At 32.8% G+C, this 17,846-nt stretch overlaps 2 protein-coding genes across 7 annotated transcripts; both read left to right on the top strand.

The window, feature by feature from the left end:
• The first annotated feature begins 8,153 nt into the window (after window positions 1-8,153).
• On the top strand, window positions 8,154-13,433 carry LOC109005331 (zinc finger CCCH domain-containing protein 55-like). Of its 5 annotated transcripts, none has more exons than XM_018984209.2 (9): window positions 8,154-9,434; window positions 9,661-9,840; window positions 11,469-11,648; window positions 11,731-11,831; window positions 12,005-12,277; window positions 12,355-12,487; window positions 12,669-12,867; window positions 12,990-13,036; window positions 13,145-13,433. In XM_018984209.2, the coding sequence occupies exons 1-7, from the start codon at window positions 8,434-8,436 to the stop codon at window positions 12,850-12,852; spliced, it is 2,052 nt and encodes a 683-aa protein (XP_018839754.2). In that variant the 5' UTR covers window positions 8,154-8,433; the 3' UTR covers window positions 12,853-12,867; window positions 12,990-13,036; window positions 13,145-13,433. The 5 variants fall into 5 exon arrangements, with proteins under 5 accessions (XP_018839754.2, XP_018839753.2, XP_018839752.2 ...); XM_018984208.2 differs by having other exon boundaries at window positions 12,990-13,043; XM_018984207.2 differs by having other exon boundaries at window positions 12,975-13,036.
• Window positions 13,434-16,089: 2,656 nt separating this feature from the next.
• On the top strand, window positions 16,090-17,834 carry LOC109005317. Of its 2 annotated transcripts, none has more exons than XM_018984182.2 (3): window positions 16,090-16,294; window positions 16,615-16,657; window positions 17,486-17,834. In XM_018984182.2, the coding sequence occupies exons 1-3, from the start codon at window positions 16,256-16,258 to the stop codon at window positions 17,716-17,718; spliced, it is 315 nt and encodes a 104-aa protein (XP_018839727.1). In that variant the 5' UTR covers window positions 16,090-16,255; the 3' UTR covers window positions 17,719-17,834. The 2 variants fall into 2 exon arrangements, with proteins under 2 accessions (XP_018839727.1, XP_018839726.1); XM_018984181.2 differs by having other exon boundaries at window positions 17,483-17,834.
• The last annotated feature ends 12 nt before the right edge of the window (window positions 17,835-17,846 follow it).

The raw sequence follows: 17,846 nt of genomic DNA, 5'->3' as shown, positions 1-17,846 counted from the left end.
CAAATTTGAAAGACTTGAGATCGATAAACAGATCCAAGCGGCACATCACACGTGTAACGTTAAAATATGCGGAGACACGATGATGCCTAAGCCTACATCTGACATATATAATCTTAATATGGAGTATTTTTTTAAAATAACTTATAAAAATAATAATACTTTACACAAATACACTCAATTTAAAATATGATTATATAAATAATTATAAAAAAATTATACGTGACACGTGTATCATTATTCTAGCTATAAGCAAATACCCTTAGAAGAAAAAATGTGAGAAATTGAAGAGAGAGAGAGAGAGAGAGAGAGAGAGAGAGAGAGAGAGAGAGAGAGAGAGAGAGTTTAGAAGAAAAGATATCAAAAACTTAGTGGAAAAATGTTTGAATATAAGATGATGACTTGCTGGTTTGAGTGGTGGGAGCTGTATTAGATTACCATTAAGGAACTAAATTGGTTGCTAATGCATTTTGCCCATCCATCAACAACTAGACTGGCACCAGCACCACTATCAAAAACTTCCATTAGATATGGAAGGGTTTTTGAAATAATTAAGGAACTCTTACAAAGAGGTTGAGATGTCAGCATCCCACCCCAATTTAATTTTATGTAATATATATATATATATAAATAGTGCTACAGCCCCAAAAAAAATATAAAAAAATAATCTCACAAATTGACGTGGCTTCATGTGATTCGTCAAATCTATTTTACAATAAAAATAATTTTACAATCTGACAAACTACATTAATTTATAGAATTATTTTTATGTAATCACTTTGTGATTAAAGTATTTCTATATATATATATATATATATATATATAAATAGCTGGCCACCTCAATGCAATTGCAACCCAACCCCTCAACTTTTTGCTCCATTTTTTATTTGTCCTTTTACTAAGCTATCTACGTTATATTATGTCGAGTATGATGTCCAAACCGGCCTATGGGGATTAAGAACCCTTTTAAGCTATCATTGACATGTTCTCTCTTCCTCATAGTCAACACTGAATAATGCTCACTACCGACTGTCTGAAGAAACATGAGAATTACTATAAGAAAAAATTATGTTTTTCATATGACTCTTCTCCTTTTTTTTTTTCTTCAAAAAGATCTGCAGGAAGCCTACATATGTTAGATGTGATATGCTACTATGCATAAGTAATACCACACATTTTGTTCCATTGATATGCCACATAATTTATTAAAAAATATAAATATATATATATATATATTTAAAATAAAATGACGTTAAAAAATATAAAAAAAATAAAACTGAAATCCTAAGTTCCTTTTACCTTTTGTATATTTGTGTTTTTAATTTTTTTTAATAAATCACGTGACACAACATGATGGTGTCACGTTAATGAGACAAAGTCATCGGTATAACTAATGCGGCATAGTAGCATTACTCATGTTAGATCTATATAAATTACTTTTCTTCCAAAAAATCAATCTATAATAGGTAAAACTTATTTTATAGTTTTTTTTTTTTTTTTTCCTTAAAACTTTGAAATTCGAATAATTAAGTGAAGTCAATGTTACAACTAGTACAAAGCTACCGTGATGATTGTAGCACACCAAAGCATTGATACAATGAGATCCAAAGTCTCTTCTCCTAAAGTTAAGGGCGGGGCAAAAATACAGTTGTTTCACAATAATGGCTTGGATTCTTAATTAAGCTATGATTTCTTCACTTTATCGTAGAGCCCCTTTTTCAATAATCATGACAAGCAAATTATTATTAGGACAAAATGATCATTATAATAGAAAGGGTTCTAAAGGGAGGATTTTACAAAGAAATGGAAATGGCATATAAAGAAATGGAGCATTTTACAATTATCAAATTACTAATTATCTCTAAATTTTAAGTAGTAGAAAATAATATTTTTTTTCATATTTAATATTTGTCACATGTAAAAAAAAAAAAAAAAAGGGCAAAGTTAATAAAATTGGAATCTTTCTCGTTCGAAAAATAATTAAAATTGTAAATCTACATGGTATTTGTTTATATTGATATAAGAAAAAAATATATACAAATAAAAACAAAAATTACAATCAAATTGATTGTTATGATTGATTAATGTATTTTTAGTATGTGTTAGTGGCCCAAAGCAAATAATTCTCATTTGAATAAGATTTACAAACCTACTAAGCAACAACGACTCGGTGATAGAGACTATATGGCTCCATGTTGGAGTTGCATTGCATTTTATCCAAGTATTTTGAACTATCAATTTCAATTGATGATAAATTTCTATAAAATTGATAGTCGAAATACTTTCGATAAAATAAATCATTTGACTCGAATATACGATAAGTTGAGACTATTTAATTTAAATATGGGATAAAAAGTTCCCGCAATTTGTCATATGTGGTGACACGTGGCAGCCACCCACAAAACTGAAAAAATTTTTTAAAAAAAATTAATGAGGTTTAGTTTCTACTTCTTGTTCTTGATGAAAAAAGAGAGGACATGGTATTAATTCCACTTAGATAAAAATTAAGATAAATGCTATACATCAATCACTATTTATTTTTATAATTCACACTTATATTTTTTTTATAGGATATGAAAGTATTTTTCATAAAATGTAAAGTCTGAGATGATAAATAGTGATTAATGAAATAATTTTTTTTAAATTAAAATGGATTTTCTCATCTACAAGCCCAACACCATAACAAAATTAACAAAGATGCAATTTTTAGGAAAATAAGGAAGTCAAAGCTGCTTTTAATTACAGGTTTGATTATTGAAAGAAAATTTATTTATTAATTAATTTAATTCTAAAATGGGATTGGCAAAGGATATCTCATATCATTATCTATCTATAATATTTGGACCTAAGTTTGAAAGTGATGGCGATGCCCTCCCCTTAGAGTGTATGCACTCATCAAATCCACACCCTTGAAGTTTGATAGACAACCATCCAAAGGTGGTGTGTTTTGAACACGTGTGACACATATTACATCAATATTTGTACTCCCCAAAATCTAAGCCAGATTTACATCACATGGTACAAGTCAGAGTACAGTGAGAAGAACCAACGTGCACTATTTCAAGTTGAAAACTTGTTTATAACTTTATTTTCTCTCTCTCTCTCCCAAACTTTCAATGCCTATCGAGTGATTCTGACACTATTACACTATCTTTTGTTTTTTCTTTTCTTTAAAATATATATATATTTACAACACATATTTAAAAAAATATATATTTAGAGCATTCTCATTGGATTAACTAAAAGTTAAATCCAATGAGAATTTAGCTATTAGGTCAATAAATTGCTCACATTGAATTAGCTATATTCCAATAGCTACAGTAATATCCAAACTAATTTCTAAATTTGGAACACACTATTCATTCATCAAATCTTTTTTATATTATTTATTTCTCTCTCCTTTTAATATTAATTATTTATCTCTATATTTTAAATGACAATTGAAAAAATATAATTAGAATACAATTACAAATTAATATATAATATTATAAATAGTAAAATATGATAAAATAAAATAAATTTATAATTAAAAAAATTAAAAAATTTTCAAAATTATTAATTACTCATTACTATATAATGAATAAATGGATAATTCAATTTGGAAATTTGATGTGAATAGTCAAAATTAAATTCATCTTATATTATTTTATTGTCATATAATAAAAAAATGGCTATTCCAATGTGGAGATTTATAAAAATGGAATAACTAAAAGTTAAATTCATCTTACATTCATAAAAAATGTACTTTAATTTAGCCATTTCAATGAGAGTGCTCTTACAAACTTAAGAGTAATTACTCATTATTATTTTTTTATGATATAATATTAAATAATTCAAAACTATTTATTATATTTCACTTATGAACCTATTATTTAATATCACATCATGGCCGGATGATGATAAAATAGATGATGAGTAGATTTTTTTCTTTTTCTAATACTATATCTCGTTTATTTTTAAATGGAATACGTGTGATTTACACATTTTAAGATAATCTTTAGTATTATTATTTTTATATAATGCATAGGAATTTTTTTTTATTATATTTTTAACTAAAGACAAAAGGTTCCCACATGAGTTCATTGGGTTTAAAAATGGAGAGAATAGTTTATATTTTTTGCAATTTTAGTCGAAAACATCTCCCTTTTTGGTATAAGAATAAGAATAAAAAAAACATGTCCAACAATATTTATTGTTATTTGTTTGAATTTGAAAGCAATTTTCAAAAATGGTAATCCCAAAAATTAGGGGATTAATACACTCATACCACAATAACATATTTGTAAACCCTCCTTTAGGAAAAAAAAAAAAAAAACTGGTTTCTTAATTTCCCTTCAAGTAACCATGATCAAATGGTAAAGCCTCTTCCTTTTTTAAGCTATGGTGTCTCTCTGAGGTTTTGTTATCAAATTTAAAGTTCCAACTGCATCTACATTTATCCGGAAAGTGACTTTCATTCTTCATTTATCAAATGTTGTGCCAAGATATCATATTTATCTCAATTATATAGTGGAAATAGATATGATTCTTAATCTCTTTATTTTGGAGTATATATAAGCCTTCGTTTTTCAGCATTAACAATATAATATAAATAATTAAATTTACATTTTTTTATTACTTTAAATTTTTAAGATAAGTGTTAATTTCACATGATATCAGAATATAAATCTTGGATTTGAATTCAGATTCTACACTCTGTCAAATATTCTACTAATTTCACATGGATAAATATTAAATATTCTACATGTTGGATATACTTATTGAATAATAGTCTTGACCTACACGTGAGAGAGAATATAAATAATATAATATAAATAATTAAATTTAATTATTTTTATCAATTTAAATTTTTGAGATAAGTAAGTACTAAATTCACAATAAGTTAGAGATCACCATTCATGTTATTATTTGTATCTGTGTCATGATACGAATCACCTACGAATACTTATCACTTTTCTTTGTTTTCTATATATAAAAATGTATATGTGTCAATATATATGTTTAAATAAAATGATAAAAATGACAAATCACATATTGATATATAATATAAAAATAATAAATATAATTTTTCTTACCCTAATACTAACTTAATAATCGAAGTGTTTTACGGCAACTAAAATACAACTAGACTCGTGAGTCATAGCTACTCCCCTCATTTTGCAAGGAGCCCTTGTCAATCGGATTCGGAATGCATCAATCAGCTTTATAATCAACAACCATACAAATTGTAATGTAGTTGAATGCATCTCAGATAAGTATTTCAGATGATTTGTAAATAATAATAAAATAATAATAATATAATATAAAAATATCTGAGAATAATTGTACTCTCAAACATTAGATTCTATATACAAAAACATGGCAAAGTTTTATTTTCTCAATGAGTTTTGTTTTGTCAAGCTGATATTGTATTACAGTCCACAGAACTAATTAAAAACTTAACATATATTTTATCATAAACAACCTTAATTTTGGTGCACATGACAACATATTTCAAATAGAATATAAAATGTTGTATTATAAATTGATGTATTCATCGTAAACTCGACCCACTAAACTAAAACAAAAAGTTTTCAAACCTATTATTTGTTTAAACAATCGTGTAAAAAAAAAAAAAAACTTATGGTATTCTCAAATCGGTATGTAGATCACAATATTTACATTATTTAAATGATAATATTTGATTTATAAGATTCAAATTTTAATATTTATTTTTCAGATCAAATTATGTCATATAAGCACTTTATTAAATGTATTATACACATCGACTTGATAAGATTTTTTTTGAAAAACAAATGTGAAATAATTATATTGTAATTGGGAGATGGAACGGCAACAAAAAAACCTTAAATTTGACAAAATGTCTCTAATTTGAATTCTTAAGTGACATAATACATGATAAAAAAATTTCACAAGTGGGCTTATTAACGGATTTGGATTTTTTACATTTTTATTTGAATTATAAAATATTTCCTATATTATTTTTACCATTAAATTCACTCATACATAATATATATATATATTCATTAATCTTAACTTTCTCTAAAAATAAATTAATTCTCTTATAATGTTCATTACTGTTGTTAAGTCGGGTTAAGCCATATTTTTCTATGAGCATTGACCTAAAATTGTATACATTTCAATAACAAAAACATCCAAGAATCACTTCAAAGTGTCGAACAAATTGTTTGACCTTCCGATGGAATTTGAGGAGACGTTTAGAAAATGACACAAGTGTTGGGGTTTTTTTTTTTTTTTTAATTAATTAATTAATTTATTTTTTATTGTGTAGATCCTGATTCTGTTTATGTCCAATTCAGTTTGATGATGCAATCTGACAATAACTCGTTGCAAATTTTTTGTAGATTTTCAATGAGGTTTAGGTCATGGAGCGCAGGCATGGGTCGTGCAGCCGCTATATTGTGTATTTAAAATAAGATTTTTTTTTTTTTCAGGTTTGTGAATGTAGACACGTTGCTGAATCACTTAGGCTCAATTTAAATTGAGAAACACTCTCAATCCATCTCATCTCATCATTATAATTTTCATAAATTTTTATATAAAATATAATAAACAGTTTAATTTTTTCAAATATTAAAACAATAATAATATTAAAAAATAATATTTTAACAATATTTTATTCAATTTTTAATTTTCATCTTAACTCATCTTATTTCAACTCACCATCCAAACCTAACCTTAATCTTGTGCCGTGTCCGATTGATTCCATTTTTAATTTACTTTTTCTCTTATACTTTCTAACAATAAGCATCAAGGGTTTTTTTTTATTGTTTTCATTATATGTGTACATATATATATATATATTTAAGTTATCAAATGCATACAAGATTAATTCTTCTATTATATGAAGTTAACACAAGCATAATACTAATGATAATAAAAATGAGACCTATTTTAATTATACTTGAAGATACAAAGTCCTTGCAATCTTTTTGCCCTTTTGGCCGTTTGTTGTTACGGTGCTTGTGTCCTTTTCAACAACTAGCTTTTCCGTGTTAACTATTTATCTTGCTTATACCTATCCCACAAACAGACAAAAAATAATGCCTCAATGATTTTTACTTGAATGGTATCTTTCGTTTTTTTTCATCTTGTGTTTTCAGGTTAGGAGAGATTTAGATTTAGAGATGGGTTGAGATGATTTGTAAATAATAAAATAAAAATTAAATTATTTATTATATTTTGTATAAAAATTTAGAAAAGTTGTTTTGAAATTTAAAAAAATTAAATTGTTTATTATATTTTATATGAAAATTTAAAAAAATTATAATAATGAGATGAGATGAGATGAGTTGAGATGAGTTTTGAATATAAACAAGGATAAAATCATATTCTTTTCATGTTTTTATATTCTCATTGATAAAAATTTTCTTAAATTGGCATATATTATTAATTTTGAAAAAAAATTGGCATATATACATTTTGAGTTGTGCTATATAGAAATTCCACACTCTTGCACACCACTTAAAAACATGTAATTTTATCATCATATTTGAAGCTTATATTTAAAATTTTTCATACATTTTATTATCCGCAATCATACCGATTAGTAAAATACATTTTAAATAATTTTATTGGTCAATCATTTAATTGAAGACTATAAAACTTAAAATTGAACATTTTCTATTAAATTAGAAAGAGAGAAGAAACAAAAAAGTAATGAGCAATGCTACACAATCTCCTAATATCCACACACTATATATTTTTTTTAATTTTTAATATTTTTAAATTTTTTTTTGTATTTATTCTTTTTAAATTAATTCAATTTTTCTATTCATTATTCATATATTAAATATTTGATAAAAGAAAAAAATAATAAAAATTAAAAAAAATATAGTTCGTAAAAATGATATGAATAATAAGAAATTCTGCAAATTTTTAAAAAAATAATGCTACAAATTGAAAACTATAATCAAATTTTTTACCGTCTAGTGCCTAGTGAAAAAAATCCAATATAAAAATAATAAATAATAAATGACAAAAATAAAAATAATAAATTAATGGTGGGGGGCCCACGTCGAAACTAGGGTTCCATGTTTTTTTTTTTGGTATTTGGCACAGTGTGAATATCAATGTAGCACATACAATTATACAAACAAACACATGAATACTACTATGGGGCTCTGTGTGCGTGCGCGCTGGTTGACACTTACCCCCCTGAAGTAGATCTGAAATCTACCACTCTCACATTCTTCAGATAGAAAAGAGAGATTACGGAGAGAGAAACCGAGGAATAGTAGAACTTCTGTGAGTGATAAGAGAGCGAGAGAGAGTCTGTGTTTGTGGTGTTGGTGGTAAATACTGTCTTTCAAAACCCCACTATTTCCCAACGAAAGTGAAGAAAAGAGGGAGACACCTCGACCCTCACCATTTTTTCTCATTATTTCTTGCTTGGAAGTGAATACTCCGGAAGCCATGGATCCTCTTGAAGCCACTAACGTAGTGCTCTCGAAGATAAAAGTGTTGGAGCCAGAGAACGCTTCTAAAATCTTGGGGTACCTTCTCATACAGGACCTTGGGGAGAACGACTTGATACGCTTGGCCCTTGGGTCTGAGTCCTATCTCCAGGCTCTCATTCTCAAAGCCAAAACCCACCTGGGTCTTCCCTCAAACCTCTCTTCCACACCCTCTACACCTTCCTCTCCTTCGCCTCTCAACCCCATCGCCAGACCAGCCAACGCCAACCCATTTTCGCACTCCTCTCCCAGACTCCCGAACGGATTTGACTTTCTTAAGAACCCATCTTCTCCTTCCTCAAACTCTTGGCTACTTTCTGGGCTCCCAAGCAACCCCATTAGCCCAAAGTCAAGTCCTTTGCTCTCCTACGATAATATCCGCGCCGGTTCGCTTCCTTTACGTTCATTCTCGTATAATAAGAATGGGTTTGAGAGTGGTAGTGGCACTAACACTGACCTCATGGACGAGCAACAACTCAGCGACTGCCTCTCCTTTCTCAACGACTCATCGTCTTCATCCAAGACCGAAGATTTGCTCGATCGAAGACTCGAATTGGGTCATGGAGTTCACAATTGGGTACAGTCTGGCAACAATGGGGAAGCTCATCTCCACAGAAGGAGCTATTCTGCGAGCGAAGTGTGTTTCGAGTCAGAAGAACCCGGTTTGGGAACTGGGTACAAGCCCTGCCTTTATTTTGCTAGAGGGTTTTGCAAGAATGGCAGCAATTGCAAGTTTGTGCACGGCGGGTTTGCTGATTCGGTGGATGGGCCTCCTGGTCACAGTGTGGGTTCCCCGAGTAAGTTTGAGGAGTTGGAACTGCACGAGGAGATGATGAGATTGAAGGCTGCGCAGCAGCAAAGGTTGGCTGCACAGCAGTTTTTGGCTGGAGTGTCATCTCCACAGTCAGCGTACAACAAGTACATGAATTTTCTCTTGCAGCAGCAGAATGAACCCCAGAGGTACACTGGAGATGACCCATTTTTCTTTGAACCTTCTCTCCGTGTTTGTAACGTGAATATTATTGATTTCGAGTTCATTCTTGTTTTGAATGACACATTACAGATTACCCATTTTGGTTTTCAACTTTGTCTGTGTTTGACTAAACGGGTTATTGACCTTTAGTTTGTTTTGGCTTTGGGTTGGTTCTTGATGTATTCTTGGGGCTGCGTTGGTGATGCATTGTAGAGCGGCGGCAACATTCATGATGGGGGAAGATTTTTACAAGTTTGGCCGCTGCCGGCCAGAGAGGAATGACTTCTTGGCAATGGCATCTTTAGAAAAGGTGAATGCGGCTTCGAGGCAGATCTACTTGACCTTTCCCGCTGATAGCTCTTTTAAGGACGAAGATGTTTCCGAGTACTTCAGGTAACGGGCCGACCTTTCACTTTTCAATTACACTATCGTCATAAGAACTAAATTGCTTCATCTCTGAGAGGTCTATGCATTCTTTGGTGGGATGTAAGGTATTCTCATTGATATCCGGGCCTTTGAACTATCTTGAACATCTTGGCCGCAGTATATGCTTGACACACTATTTCCTAGTTTATGCTACCTTGTCATAATCCATATCCACATGTTGGCATCCCGGGCATGAGGTCCACCTTTTCGCTACAGGAGAGGTAATGCCCATGCTCTTTGCTGGAACTTAGCTTACAACTTTCTCTCCTTAGATGTGGTAAAAACTTATCTCGTAAGTATTGAAGTTTTCGTCTCATCTGATAAATTCACTTTCATGATGGAATTATGACGATGTGACTTGCGCCTCTTTAGATTAGATGACCTGCTTTGCAGCATCATTTTGGTTTTTTCTTATAATTTTTAGGTATGATTTCATAGCTCTCGGTAACAGATATTCAACTTTTGAATCCCACGCAAAATTTAGTTTGAACATTGCAATCTCATGGTGTTCTTGCTATTGGTCATATTTTATTTGAATAATCGACAGTATATACATGTCTGATTTGTGTGTAGAGCTCATTTTTTCAGCCTTAGATGTCTGCACAGTAATTGTTGGTCTTCGTATTACTCTCTACCCCTTCTTATGTGTTCCACAAGGTCCTGGAAAAATGTCTGTGTCTTGGGTAACCATTGTGCAACATCCTTAGACTTCCGATTTTTTAAGATCCATTCAATTGGTATAGAGAGAGAAAATGAATGTGGAGGGCAGGAAGGAGGGAGGCCTATAGTATTTTGCCCAGAATGATTCAAGACCCGATACATTTAATCTAATATTATGACTGTTATCTAGGATTTTGCATATCTTATATGTGAAATGTTCCCTTAAATTTGTATGTTTAAGATCTGTGATGCTCCTTTGGATTAGCTCGAATGGCATTGACAGAAAGAAATAATTAGATGGAGCAGTGGATAGTTTCTAGAAAGTTGCATTGGATATCATAATTTTTTGCCGGAGATTGGTCACCTGGTTTTAGTTGACTCTGTCAATCATGTGAAATTCCTTGAAGAATCTACTGCAAATTTACCTATCAAAAGAATCTACTGAAAATCTCAGCTGTATATTGTTATGTGAAATTGAAACTCAGTTAAACTTGTTTTCAGACAATAGATGGTCAGTGAAGATGGGGAAATACATCTTTTGAAGGAGAGGGAGTCATGGTTGTGATGCTGGGTTGTTGACATGTTTGCCTCTTAATGGTGGGCTTGTGATTGAGTGGAAGTACTTCTTTAGATGACTGTACAAGTTGGACTGCCCTTTCTGGTTGGTGTCCTCTATATTTATGCTGCTCCTGAAGAATGATAAGAATGAAAACACTGAAGAATACTTTTCAGCATCGTCATGAAGGAGACTCATTCTTGAGTAGCATAAAGCATGATTTTGAGTGTGGCTGACAAAACATGTTTTGCGTATCAAGTTATTAAGTTATATGTATGACTGTGATTATCTCAATCTATGCATGCTTGCATCTATTTACATTCTATAGAAGTAGAATGGAGGAATTTAATTACAATATTTCCTCTTTTTCTCTCTGAAGCAAATTTGGACCAGTCCAAGATGTGAGGATTCCGTACCAGCAGAAGCGAATGTTTGGATTTGTTACATTTGTCTACCCAGAAACCGTAAAGCTCATTTTGGCCAAAGGGAATCCTCATTTTATATGTGATTCACGTGTGCTTGTCAAGCCCTACAAGGAGAAAGGAAAAATTCCAGACAAGTATGGGAATCTTTACTCTTGTACCATCTAAATTTGTCTTTTCCACTCCCTGTTTTGACGTTTTAGGGTTGATGGATTGCAGAAGGCAACAACATCAGCAACAACAGCAACTAGAGAGGGGAGAATTTTCACCTTGTTTGAGCCCTTCCGGGCTTGACTCTAGAGAATCCTATGACCCCCTTGGTAAGCCCATATGTCCTTTTCAATTGCCCTCTTCTTTCATTTTGGCGAGAATATTCGAATGGAATTAAAAGACTTAAGTGGATTGTTTTCTGTTTGTTATGCATTCTGAAGTTTTTATCATGTGTCAATTTTGGCATGACAATTATCTCACCAAATCTCAAATCCCCTTACAGGAGCACGAATGTTTTGTAACACACAAGAAATGTTATTAAGGAGAAAGTTAGAGGAGCAGGCTGAAGTGAAGCAAGCCATTGAACTCCAGGGAAGAAGACTGATAAATTTGCAGCTTCCGGACTTGGATGAACGTATAAACCATCACCAGCGTAGTCTGTCTGTTGGTTCTCCCGTTCTCTTAAATCCTCAGCTTCATGCTAACATCAATCGAAGTGTTATCCTCCCATCTAAGAACATCAATCAAGAAATTGCAGAAGGTCAGCCATATGATGGTAACTGTCAGATTTGGTTTATATCTCTGGAAGATTTAGAAGTGTGGTATTGATTAATGTGTGTTTTGTTGGTTCAGGTCAAGGGGACAATCTTGCTGCAGCTGCTGAGAATCTGCTACAGCAGGAAGCGAATCTAGCTTGTATTCCCGACAATGGTAGTGCCAACAGCATTGAGAGCTTCCATGCTGAGGAGTTTGATCTCCATAAAAGGTATGGAGCTTTCTAGCCATAAAAAGAGAAAGGACAGCCATGATAGCAAACATGGCTTTTATACTCTACCCTACTCTCTCTCTCTCTCTCTCTCTCTCTCTCTCTGTGATTTCAAATTCTTCCCAAACTCTGATGTTACTTGCTCTTGCTTATTTCCCCTTTACCGCGGCCATGAGAGCAGTGTAGAGCAGGTCCTTCCTGATAGCCTTTTGCCTTCTCCTAACAAATCAGCAAGGGATGAAATCTCTGACTTCTCTGCTGCTGTATTGGAGGTTAATGAGAGATCTGCATTCCCAACTACTCAATCTTCTTCTGATAACAACTTATCAGCTGGCAATTCTGCTAGTGGCAAAGCTTCACAATAGTTTCTACATGTCAAGGTGCTTCTCACAAAAACTTCTCTCTTGCTCTACCCATTAGAGCGTGGGAGTAGTTGATTCAAGTTAATATATATTTTTATTCCTTATAGTTTTCTATTGGCATGAAGCTTTTTGTGATGTAGGTTTTGTAATGAGCATGATCATGGAAGCAGGGATTGAATTCACTAGGGTAAGAGGTATTCTTTTGTTTCTTTGAATAATAATAAAAATTAAATTTCACATTGCAGATTTCTAGTCAATTGGCAGTGATTGGGCTATGAATGTTTTATCTTGGCAGAAAAAGTAGAGAAGCATATAAAAGGAAGGGAATCCTCTAAATGTATAGAAGATTATACCTACATCAAAGAGTAGATCCATAGAGAAGATATCAACGAGGTCATAATCATCATTGGCAATACATACTAACAGCAAATACATATTCCATAAGGACAGATGACTCTGAGTCGAATAGGGTGTTTCTCTTTTCTACTAACGTACCGTTCCTCTGTGTTTCTGGACCACACAAGTTGGAGCAGACAGAATTGTTCTTTTTTATAATATAAGGATATCCAAAGCTATTTGCCCGAGCTATTTTCTTGAGCACTTGCATGTTGAGTACACATTTTTCCTTTTTACCATCTTTTTTCTTGTTAGATACTTCAGTAGAATTCAAGTTTGTGCCAAGACAATTGAACGTGTATGTACAGGTTGTTTTGTTAGCCACCACAGACAGTTTAGAGGAAAATGAATTCTCTTGCTCCCCCCCCCCCCTTCTCTTCCTCTTTCTCTGTTTGGGGGCAGCAGATCATCATACTAGATCGCATCAAATAAGGGTTAAAAAATGTGTTTTTAACTCTTGCGTACGAAGTTAAGAAATCCAGTTTTTTGTTATTGTTACTTGAATTTGTAGGTTCAATTTATAATTTATTTTTGGGTCTCAAACTCTTATTCAATCCATGCTTTACTATAGGAACTCTTTGTCTCATCTTGTTTTAGGCCCACATGTTGGGGAAGGGTCGCTCTTTGGCACATGGGTTCTGACACTATAATGGGTTTAAGGGTATCTTTCACTTTCAGCTTATTGAAATGTTTGTTCTTGTATTTTTGTTTTGTGGAGGCTACATCCCTTGTGTTCTGACATATTTTAACTTTTGCTCCTATATGGAGCCCAATTGCTGCTGGCTTGAACAGAAACTGTCTAAAATTGACCCTCCACTTGTGACATTTAGACACAACTAGGGTATCTTACCATTGGAGGTGAGATACCCTAGAACCTGGATCAAATTATTGTAAAAAAAAAAATGATATATACTATATTCTCATCTTATTTTTACCTCATTGTACTAATATGATAAAATACGAGTGTGGTATATAGCATAACTTGAAATAAAGTGTTGCCATTGTACGAGCTACGAAATTTCTTCTTCATGCTGTCCTCAATATCAGGATTGTTTGATCAGGTTTCAATTGTTTTCTATTACAAGCTTAAACTAATGTTTGGGTTTGGAGTGACATTGGGCAACATGTTTGAAGGAGGAAGACCAGAGTTGAATGGTAGATAACTGTATATAAATTGATGTCCAAATCTTTGGCTTCTACTACAAACGTTGACCGGCCCCATGTGTGCTGTGGAGTCTGCGTCAATTGGGATTGGCTGGCCTATGGGGTTTGGTGCATTGGTAGTTGTTCTGGTTTGGATGCTAACTGGATTAGCAATGCATGGACAATCTGATGTGGATATGAGTTTTGTTTTGGGTAAATTACATTCTACAACCTTAATGGTGACACTGTTAGCAGTATATGAACTATATATTAGAATGCTCCTGATATCACTAACATAATAAAGATTTGGGGTATTTTGATCATTCCATTTGTTTTCTAGTCCATTGTGACTTGGTGAGTGGTATTTCGAGAGAGTTATTCTATTTTCATGCTGGTGTGTACGTTTACAACTTAAATGGTAAGATTAAAATTTTAAAATTTATCATCCAAATCAAATTGTCATATAGGCAGAGGGGCTCATTTCTATGCTATCATAAATATCTTAAAATAAATTATTTAAGCAACCTAGTTTAAACAATAAAATCTTACAGAGTAGATTTTCCTTCTTTTTTTAAAAATAATTTTTGAGATTAATTTTGCAATTCTTTTAATTGATTGTCAATTTGGAGTGGTTTTTTAGATTTATGGATGCCAAAGAAGGTTATTTAATTTTTTTTTTAATTTTAAAAACTAATATTTATTTATTTATTTGGTTCAAACTATTTATTTATTTGTCTTTCCTAGATGAAAAAAAAAAAAAAAAAAAGAAGAAGAAGAAGAAACCCAAAATATGTCCCGTTCCTAGACGTATAAAGTTATGTCGGACCTAACCCGAGTCCAATTCGGACTTTCACGATTTTGGGCTGGGGTTGTTCAAGCTTAGGTTGGATTGGGTTGCAGCTCAAAAATTGTAACCCGAATTCAGTTCAAAGCAGAGAGAGGTGGTCTTCAAGCCCAAATGAAGCTCCCAAAGGCCAAAACTCTATGTATTATCAAGAGGAAAGGGGAGGCTTTGAAGGGGCTTCAAAACAATAGGCTTTGGGAGGAAAGGAGAAAGCTGTTAATATTTTTCACTCAAAATCATGATTGCAGAAATGGGAAAAATGGCATCTTAACCCATTTTCAGCTGATTTCCCAATTCCAGGAAGTGGGCCAGTCTAAACTGCATTTACAAGACGAAGGCAAAAGTGGGTCTTTGATAATTCATGGTATGGTCCGCTTCAAGGATCCTCATGAAGAGTTGCTCCTGTTTTTTGCCAAGGTTCTTTGCCTGAAAGTAATCCATTGCTTTGGGTCTTTGCCAATCATTTTTTATTCTGTTTTGTTTTTTATATGAAAAATCTATTCTCTATAGCCCTTTTAAGTTCACAAATTGGTGGTTCCAAAGTCCCAGAAATGGCCTTGCTTTTTCCCCAAATGAAACAAAGTAGTAATGACCCAAGGTTGAATCATACTTATGCAAGCATGTCTGTCGAAAAACATGGTGCATGCAGCAGATATATTCTGATTGCCCGACTGGATAATGGAGATAGAAGAAGGGAGGTCGAGTGAGTGAAAGAGAACGAGATTCCCCCATCAATTGTTAGTAAATCCATGAACCAAAATTTACAGAGGAGATCCCTTTTCCTCCAGGGAAAGATACCCTGCATCATCATCATCATCATGGCTTTTGTCTTGGCTTGCTTAGCTACAAGGTACGTTTTGTAGTATTGCCACCGGGCTATCTTTCAGCTCATTTCGTGTATAACTCCTTCAACTTTTATGGTCATGACTCATGACCATACTTCACAGCTCACATTGCAGGTGCCACCACACACACACACACACATAGAGAGAGAGAGAGAGAGAGAGAGAGAGAGAGAGAGAGATGGAAGAGGGTGCTGTGCCTGGATGGGAGAGTAACAAGGTAAGGTAAGCAAATTATCTTAGTAGTGTTGGTAATTGGATTTTCTAAAACTTCAATTGATTTCAGAAATGCGTTTATCTCTGTTTTCTTTTCTCAATCCTATGCCTTCTCTTGTCTGTCTTTTTTTCCTCTCTTTAATGTTAATTGCTATATTTTAATGGTATCATGAATTGTCTTAACGGAGGTCCCTAGGCAGGTTGACATGCCAAACACACGTAGTTCTGATTGAGTTATCAGCTCACATTAAGTTATATAAACCTCTCCAAGGATATCATCCACTGTGCTTCTGATTGAGCTTTTTTCTTTAATCTTGTCGTCAGAAACTAAAACTCATGCAAGGTGATGGTTCAAGTAGTTCTTCAGGTACTCTTTTCATCTTTCTTCCCATTCTATTTTAATTTTTAATCCTACTTGTTTTACGAGAAGAAAAGAGACAAAGGCACACATATCTACCTAGACAAACATGCTGATGCCCTGCTAAGGAGCAGATCATGGGTATACTTAGGTTAGGCGGGTTGCTTGCCTATCCTCCAGTGGGACATGTGGATGGGGCAAGCAGAGCGGGTGTGAGTAGGGTTGTAAGAGGATTGGACTAGACTGCATGGTTTGGTCCATCCGGGTCGAGACCGACCAAATGTATATATATATTTTTAAATATTATATATATAATATATCATTTTATATAATAGTTATATAAGTTAATTATATACTTTTTATTCAATAGATCACCATTGACCATAAGTATAATAAATTATTTAAAATTCATTAACCATATATAAAATATTAATTAGATCACTTCATTACATTAACCATATATATATACAATGAAAAAAATGTTCATAGATCGAATTGGACCGACTAGATTGACAGCTAACTGTTTGGTCCAGTAAAAATGAGGGACCTAAATTTTCGATCCGTGACTCCCTTGAACCAAATTGGACTGGACCGACTACACCTCTATGTGCGAGTGAGCCACCACCCACCTTTAATACTTATAAAATCGTTTGCTAATAAACTTCAATAATGTACAGATCATTAAAAGAATATAATAAACAACATTTTTATGTTTTTTTTGTTTGTCGAATTATATGAATTAAGTCTCTCCAAATAAAAAGATGGGGACTACTGAAAACTTTTTGCCCGTGACATTTTTAACTTCCAACGCGTAGAAATTTATGAATATATTAGCAGGAAAGGCATCGGAGTTGGAGGCCCTAAGGAAAGAGCTTGAGCAGAAAAACTTTAAGATTCAAGAGCTAAAAAGACAAATTGAAGCAACTAAGCATCGTCTGGAATTAGGAAAGAAAAAAGTTCCAGAGGAGCAAATGGAAGTGCTGAAGAGCTTGATCAAGAAATACAACAGCATAAGAGAGGAACATGAAGCATTGTTGGCCGACAAGTCTAGGAAGATATATTATAAGTAAACAAAGGCAGCAAGCATGCATCTTAATTAGTTTCAAATTAATAGATCGATGCTGATGATCATCCAGTGATTTTCATAAACTTGGTTGCAAAAATTAATGGATGTTATTGGAGGTAATATCAATCTATG

This window comes from Juglans regia, chromosome 5 (assembly GCF_001411555.2).
Source record: "Juglans regia cultivar Chandler chromosome 5, Walnut 2.0, whole genome shotgun sequence".
Taxonomy (NCBI): Eukaryota; Viridiplantae; Streptophyta; class Magnoliopsida; order Fagales; family Juglandaceae; genus Juglans; species Juglans regia.
The sequence above is the reverse complement of the archived record's forward strand: the minus strand, read 5'-3'. Positions and strand labels throughout refer to the sequence as shown.

Excerpts from the sequence above, each read along its gene's own strand:
- LOC109005331 (XM_018984209.2), top strand. The coding sequence starts at position 8,434 with ATGGATCCTCTTGAAGCCACTAACGTAGTGCTCTCGAAGATAAAAGTG. Across the intron at positions 9,435-9,660 it reads CAGCAGAATGAACCCCAGAG|AGCGGCGGCAACATTCATGA; the intron begins GTACACTGGAGA and ends GATGCATTGTAG. Across the intron at positions 12,278-12,354 it reads AGAAGGTCAGCCATATGATG|GTCAAGGGGACAATCTTGCT; the intron begins GTAACTGTCAGA and ends TTGTTGGTTCAG.
- LOC109005317 (XM_018984181.2), top strand. The coding sequence starts at position 16,256 with ATGGAAGAGGGTGCTGTGCCTGGATGGGAGAGTAACAAG. Across the intron at positions 16,295-16,614 it reads CTGGATGGGAGAGTAACAAG|AAACTAAAACTCATGCAAGG; the intron begins GTAAGGTAAGCA and ends TCTTGTCGTCAG. Across the intron at positions 16,658-17,482 it reads TGGTTCAAGTAGTTCTTCAG|CAGGAAAGGCATCGGAGTTG; the intron begins GTACTCTTTTCA and ends TGAATATATTAG.